Here is an 8167-nt window from a genome sequence, read left to right on the forward strand (position 1 = left end):
ACTCCCTTTTGGTCTACAGCCATGCCACCCTGAACAAGCCTAAACCTGTCTGATCTAGGAAGCTAAGCAGGGTCAGGCCTGGTTAGTACTTGGTTGGGAGACCACCTAGGAAGACCAGGTGCTGTAGGCTTAAAAAATAAATAAATAAGAGATTGTAAGCTGACAAGGTCCTTGCAATCTGTGAGGTCAACCAAGGGTTGCCTAGCCTAAATAAATAAATAAATAAATACCAAAAAACTCCATTTTGTGCAACCTCTTTGGAGCTCGCTTTGAAGTGCTAGGTAGGATGCTGCCCAATTCACAAATTACTTCATAAATTTACTCCATTGAATTTTGGTTTTTAGCAACCCCAAATACTTGCTCTGTTCCCATAGGTCTTTAAAGGCAAAGAGTCTTTAAATCCATTGCTGGTATCCACAAACGATAATGTGATTTATTTCATGAACCAGTTTCAGAGGACTTTTGATTATAATTGTTTCCACATTCAAAGACATCCCTACTGAGAATTGTTCAAAGCAGCAAGAGTTCTACAAATAGTGGGGACGCTGGTGTTAAATAGCATCTAGATTTAATCTACAAGTTCTACTTACTGTGATTTGAGGCAAGTCATTTGACCTCATGAGGCTTCCCCTTATCTGTAAAATAGGAGATAATTTCTTCCTTTACAAGATGTTGGATGGTTAGATTGAACACAATACTTGGTTCATTATTCATTGTATTTGCAGTTTTGAATTGATGAGACAAAGAATTAGGTAGAAAATGTGTTTGGTAACTCAGTCTTCATGTTCAAATATGACAATCACATTCTAAGTATGTGATTGAAAGTGGTTCCTCTAAAGATTTTTTTCTATTACAGTTGACAATATTATATTAGTTTCAGGTTTACAACACAGTGAGTATACATTTATATAACTAACAAAGTGATACCCCAATAAATCTAGTACCCATCTGACACCGTACATAGTTATTACAATATAATAACTATATTCCCTATGCTGTACTTGCATTCTTGTGACTTTATAACTGGGCATTTGTGCTTCTTAATCTCTTCATCTTTTTCACTCATTCCTCCAACCCCCCACCCTCCTCTCCCATCCCAGATGAAAATCATCAAATTGTTCTCTGTGAAAACGTTTCCTTTTATGTTTATTTATATAAAGTGACAGGACAGCTAAGATTTTTTTTTGTTGTTCTTAGCTCTTGTATTCACATCCCAGTCTAGGAGAGACATTCATTAGAGATGGCCCTTGATTAAGTCATTGCAAGACAATTTAAACAGCTGCCTCATTCAATGCATGGAAATACGTTATTCATCTGCAACTTTTGGCCACTGGTGACATTTCCCCAGAACTGCTCCAGAGGCTGACTTCAGGAAGCTGAGAGCTCAGTTTGGGTACTCCCACCCTATGACTGACTCTTTCATGGGCTGGAGACTGTGTAAAGGCTGAATTCTGAGACTGCATTAGAATTTTAAATTATGAGAGACGAAAATGACTAATATGAGTGTTCATGGTTTCTGCCATTGCCATCTCCCTCTCAGTTTGAGGAGTTACCGCAGTTAGTGAGACCAGTTCATTGGACTCTTATGATGCAGAATAAGAATGGGGAATAGGAGACGGAAAGGTAATAAGGAAAGGAAGAAATGAGCCAAGAGCGACTCTACATAATAAAAACACCAGAAAGGGTGGGAGAAGTTGGGAAAGGGGAATAATGGAGGAAGGCTTTTAATTTTTAATTTTTGAAGTGTGTGCTATACACAACACAGCTCAACATGTGTAAATATTAGCCAAAGGTATTTGTCTTCCTCAGTATGTATGGCCCATAGTAATATCATGTTACTATTGAATTATTGGACAGACAATAAAAATTAAGAAAAGCTAATAATTATAATAAAAATTATAAAACTTTTAAAAACCCTGTCACTCTAATACATCAAATCTCATGTTTATGTTATTGGTGAAGCAGTAGTATTTGTAGTGGCCATTTATTAACAATGCTATAGCATCTAAACACTAATTCCGCTCAATAATACCATCCTCAAAGAACAGTTAATTTCTGACTGTTTGGTGCATTCTTTCGGTGCATTCTTTTCTGTACGATTCATTTGATGCTTAATCACATACAGTTGTCCCTAGATATCTGTGGGGATTGGTTCCAGGACCCTCATCCACCCCTACAGACACCAAAATCCATGAATGCTCAAGTCCTTTAAAAAAAAATGGCATAGTATTTGCATATAACCTATGTACATCCTCTCCTATACTTTAAGTCATCTCTAAATTACTTATACCTAATACAATGTAAATGCTATGTAAATAGTTGTCATACTGTATTGTTTAGGGAATGACAAGCGAAATAAGTGTATATATTCAGTACAGACAAAACCATCACAGGCCTAACTATATAGTCAGCGATAATGAACTTTTTTTCTGAATATTTTCCACCCAGTTGGTTGAATCCTCTGATGCAGAACCTCAGATGCAGAGGGCCAACTGCACTGCCTAAATCTGAGAAATCTCATGTAATTATGCAACAATATAGTGTGTGTGGCGGGGCGGGTGCGGCGGGGAGAGGGGAGGGGTGGCAAAGAGACCCATTGGATTGGAATTTGGGGAATAAGAATTGTGGTAGTCTGTGTGACTTGGGCAAGCTCATTTTACCTAAGGCTTAGTTTCTTCAACTATAAAATGAGGTTTCTTAAACTAAAATCACTAAGGATTCTTCTGGGCCATAAGGTCCTTATATTATAGTTTTTCGATAATCTCCCCAACTAAATGCACTTAAACAATATACACTATATTAATTATCTCAATAGTTGTGTGAATAAATGTCAACCCAGATATGATATTCTCTAGGAAGTCTTCTTGGACTGTCTAATGGGTACACAATTTAGATTAGGTGTGGTCTCTGTGCCCCTATAACAAACACTGTGAACTGGTCGTAATATAATCTTCAATAATACTTATTTATCTGTTGATTTAATATTTCTTCTTCTTCACAAAACTATAAGTTCTCTGAAGAATTTGTAAATGATATAAGTTCAACACTTAAATATAACCTAACACAGGTATTTAATGAAATGAGTAAATGGAGTTCCAGTACTCGAAAACTTTTGCAGTAAAAAAACCATTGGTCTTTTTCAGAAAACAATTGTTACAAGAGGATAACTAATCTGAATCTTGTATTAGTATTAAATTTTAAAGCAAATGTCTAGAATCAAAGTAGACAAGACACACTTTACATAAAATTTATAACATTTATTTAGGCAAAAAAAATTCCCAAAACAAAAATCTGTACATACAATATTAATACCTAAGTGATGTCCTGATTTAAAAGATAGCATGATTCATGTACAGAACACTGCCATTCATCTGGCTGAAGTGAGAACAATGCCTTCAGTTCAGATAACTGAGAGCCTTTGAAATGTATACACATTATAATTTCCAATGAATTTTTCATATCCTTTGAAAGGAGTTAAATGCATCCATCAGAATTTAAACAAAAGATAGCTTTTCTCACACTCACAAGTCAATGAGAATTTGACAGTGGGAATTCTACAAAAGTAGAGATTTTTAAATTTTATTCCTGCAGATTATCTGAGAGTAAAAATCTTGATATAACATCCTCCCATTTTTAAAGGGAAAAAAATGTTCTTAAGAATTTCCTGCTTTTATGAAAGTGTCTCAGCTTCCATTAACTAAGCAAGGCTTCTTGCTTCTATTGATTAAAATAAGGTTAAAGAATCCAATTAGAAGTTTCCCCAAAAGTAAGTCCAAAATTGAGCAGATACTATTAATGAACTAGATTTATAATTTCCCATAAAATAATTTTGATAAATTTGGATAAATTTTCTAAATATTCTTAATAGTCATTCTGTCTAGCTATGAAGTTAGGTTGTGCTGTCCAAAAGAACTCTGCTTTATCTAAAGAAATGAGAAACAACACTGATTTTCCATAATTTACCCAAAAAAATTGGGGGGAGGGAAGAAACGGGCAGAGAAAGCTCTTTCTTAAGCTACCAATCAGTTAACACAGAATGTTAGGTTAAGATTTGGAAACCAAAGAATGTATAATTAGGAGTGTACCATGTCATGCAAAGTCTATGAAATACTAAAAAATATAAAGCAATTACTCATTTAAATCACATTCAACAAATTTTCCTATCATACTGCTACTGTCATCACTGAATAAAGGCTGGATTTGCATTATTACTAAAACAAACAGTTTATGAGTTAATGCTAAAAATTAAAAATGTGTCAATACAAAGCAAATGATAAAGATTAAACATTCAACATATTCACACAATCATTTGAAACTGCTACAATGGACTTGAGAGGGAAACCGTAAGTTTGCAAACCTCCCTGTAAGCCGTCTTAGAACACTACTCTGAGGCTCTATCCATAAAGTCCCCAAATAAGTAACATACAGATAAAACTGCCCACATCAGCTGACAGTCTGATAGTGCCTTTAACTTACACCTTCAGTTTAATAATACTGTTTATCCCAAGATAAATGTTGCACAATAACCAAAGAATGTAAACATATCATTAGAGGGCAGTAGAGGGCTGGGTTTCAACATATACAAACCAGTTTAAGTTTGTTCTCCTTGCTACTCAAGACCTCTTTTCAAACTTGGGGAGGGGTGTCATGCATTTTGAAACATTAAGCCCAAACCATGGTTCATTAATCTAATCTACCCTAATTTAGCACATAAAATGTTTTCATTAAAATGTGCTCCAAAGTGCTAGAAGATGGCCCAATGCTATCTTGACTCATGGCATAATTAAAATATAGCCAAATGAAAGTGACTGTAGAGAAAAAGGGCTAACTCAAAAGATCCCATTAGTAGTAAAAGCAACTTCCTAAACTGGATACATAGGACTGTTTTTTAAGCTTGAATCCCTGATTCTTTGGATGTTTGCACTCAAAAGAGATCATAAAATTAAATTCCCATAGCACCCTTATGGTGACTCACTTCCACTTTGGGTAATTCACTTTAGTTGACAGGTGCCACTAAACAGTATTTCTGTCCAGAAATGAGGAGCAGCAATATTTAAGGTCAATTTCTGGATTTGTGGGTCAGATATGATTTTAAAAATCCTCAAGTAAGATCAGTAGCCACTGAGTCCTTGGCTAGAGGGTAAACGAAACCCTTATTACTACTTGATTTGTTTCAGCTGCAAAAAAAAAAAAATGATTTTTTAGAGTCCAAAGACCACAGCCAAACTTACTTGATGGAAAGGATGAGATGGCTTAATTATTTTTGCTTTAATTTCAGGTTGTTCCTGTTTTACTCAATGATACCAACAGGCATCATTATACTCTAAAAAGTCTAATTCCATTTCCTTTAGTAGATTTAAACCTTGCTGTTGATTGTTATAGTGATATTTTACAATATCTGGGCGCACCTATGATTTGAGCAGTGAGTGGTTCGACCTGTCTAAATTGTGCTTAAAACAATACCTCTAAGCCACTGAAGAGGTAACCTTTGAAGGCACCAAGTACTGTTACATTCTATTATACAAATGCAAAGTGGAGGCCTAAAAGATTCTAACTGTAGAAACAGGCCAGTTACGCCTTATAATTTCAATATATACATCTGGCTAAATATGTTTTAGCCAGATTCAAGACCTTAGAAACAATCCTGTGCCTTAATTAGATACACAATTTTAAGAACCGTCCTAACCATTAAGGCACTACAATTTTTATATATTTGGGACGTGATTAATTTATTTTGCTTTTAAGACTCGGAGGTATCTGGCCAACCAGTGTTCAAAGTAGAAAATTTAAATATTTTTGAGTCTTAATCTATCAACAAGTTATTCTGACTGATGAAAAGATTTATTGTTTTCTATACATTTTTAGCCATTTCTGAAAACAATTTGTAAAGACAAAAATCTAGGATTAGCCTATAAGGAACACGCACTTTTGTGTTGAACAGAATATAAAAGAAACTTGAAGCCAAACTTCTCAAATAGGCTTTCCCTTAATTATACAAGCTAAGAGACCTGGAAATGGTCAATATAGCTAGTAGCAACTTTCAAGTTACTGTAGGCTATCCTATTTTTCACGTTTTGCCTACACATTAAAATTCAGAAAAAAAGGGAAAAATTTTTAAAAAAATTTTCATTTTCTCTGAGATAGATTTAATCTGTGAAAATTTATCCTGTACTTATAAAAATTTATTAAACAATAAAGTGAGAATTAACCCACAATTTAATTGGTTTTTAATGGTTCTAAATATCTATTTTTTTTTAAGTTTTCATCCTGTGGAGGAAAACCAAACAATTCAAGTATGATTACTGTATAGTGGTATGAAATGTATATGTCAAAAATGTTATCGGCATACTAGTAAACCAGCTCCTTTCTAAATAAAATGCTTCTGAATAATCACTGTAATTTAAACATACCATTTAAAATCTCTATTGAAACATTTTGGCCATCTATGAAAATAATGCAGTAATCTGAAATTGTGAATAACCTTATTCAAAAACTAAAATTTTAAATGGGAATTAAGTTTCTTGCTGACTTGCTGCTTCCCAACTTTCATTACTGATATAATGATAACTGATTTTTTATTATACTGTAACAGTATCTTAAATGAAAGACACTTGTCTAAAAAGTAATCCCCCAAATATTTCCTTTTATGCACTGCAACTAGAATCACTACATTTAACAATAGTCTAATTCTTTTTCATTTTTGGCAATAAAATATGGACATCTTTCTCTAACATGAAAACCTTAAGATACATGTATTTTTAAACAAAAGAAAATTTAACTTCTAATGGCAAAATTTACTGTTGTTAATTGTATTTTAACTGAGCAGGTAACACCATGTGTAATCTCTATTCCACTGAACAAAATGACTTTGAAATAGAGGGAAAAGAATGGTTGATTTTAACAAGAGACATTTTAAAAATTCACATTTTCACAACAATGTGACATATACAGATTTAGACAGTTAATCTTTAACACAGAATGCTGTATTATTTTACACTGTGATGCTTGGGGAAATATTTCTAGAGAATAACCAGCAGTCTATATTGGAAGCAGCAGCTCATGCTTCCAGGAATAAACATGAAAAACAAATTACTGCTCACTGCCTCAGGAGCGGTGGGCTCCAGAAGGATAGCTGCCCCAATTTAAAAACTATACCATAAGAGCAGACCTTTTACCAGTTTCTAAATCCTATTCTCCCTTAATAGCTTTTTTTTTTAAATATATTTTTCTGCCAGCCACCCAGGCTTCAGCCAGTGAGTAGCTTTTGCAAGGAGAAGATTCAGATTTCCATTCTTTTACATTAAGAAGGACATCATATAAAAGGTACACAGACAGAGAATGAAGGCATTTTATACAGAAGCAGTATAAAATTTACAACTGAAGCAGTGCCAGAAATCAAGTTAACAGCTTATCTGAAGCTGCAAACTGACTGGAAGGGTCTTTAGGATCAGAAAAGTCTGGCCTAAGGGTTCGTGCAAACTTTATCATAAAACTGTAGAATTTCAAGCATAGGTAAGTTTAAACACTGAAAGATGTGGAAAATTTCCTAAAAGGCAATGATGAAGGAAGAGATCCTTCTTGCCTCATAAGTTAAAAATCACAAGACAAATTAGAGACTGTTCACATGGGCAGTACTATATGTTGTCAATCTCAAACTAATCTATGACTCTTGTCATTGAAACCCCAAAACGTCACAGAAGGTAAAATATTCAAAATTAACCTATCACAAAAAAGGATTCCTGTGATTCTATTATCCAATTACCTATGGCTATCAATTTAGTCTGGACTGGGACTGCTTTTTACAGGGAGGTGGTCTCCCGTGGCGTACAATGTGTTTTTCTAAGCTGTCCAGAATGGCCACAGCAATCTGTTGGACATAGGGATCAGTCTGTTCATGTTCTTTGATGTTGTATAAATGCTGCAACCCTCCTTCCTCAATCAGCATGCTGCAATACCTTGAGGCTGAAATAAAACAAGAGAAAGAGCATTTCTTAAAATACTTAATAATTATTCCATAAATCTAAGAAACAAAAAGAACAAACTAATCAAAAACAGACTCACAAATATAGAGGACAATCTGGTGATAGCCAGAGGGGAGGTGAATTGGGGGGTAGGAGAAAGGAGTGAAGGGTTAAAGAAGTACAAATCAGTAGTTGATAGATGGTCA

At 34.4% G+C, this 8167-nt stretch overlaps 1 protein-coding gene and 1 pseudogene across 1 annotated transcript in view; one reads left to right on the forward strand and one right to left on the reverse strand.

Annotated features, from left to right (window-relative positions):
• Positions 1 to 11: 11 nt before the first annotated feature.
• Positions 12 to 130, forward strand: LOC111745947 (annotated as a pseudogene).
• Positions 131 to 3242: 3112 nt separating this feature from the next.
• ZYG11B (zyg-11 family member B, cell cycle regulator) overlaps positions 3243 to 8167 on the reverse strand; it is a 66053-nt gene continuing 61128 nt past the window's right edge. The window contains exon 14 of the mRNA XM_011370477.2: positions 3243 to 7962. Within this exon, the coding sequence (XP_011368779.1) occupies positions 7772 to 7962 (191 nt within the window). The 3' untranslated portion in view covers positions 3243 to 7771. The remainder of the gene's footprint in view (positions 7963 to 8167) is intronic.

Source organism: Pteropus vampyrus, unplaced genomic scaffold, assembly GCF_000151845.1.
Source record: "Pteropus vampyrus isolate Shadow unplaced genomic scaffold, Pvam_2.0 Scaffold170, whole genome shotgun sequence".
Lineage (NCBI taxonomy): Eukaryota > Metazoa > Chordata > Mammalia > Chiroptera > Pteropodidae > Pteropus > Pteropus vampyrus.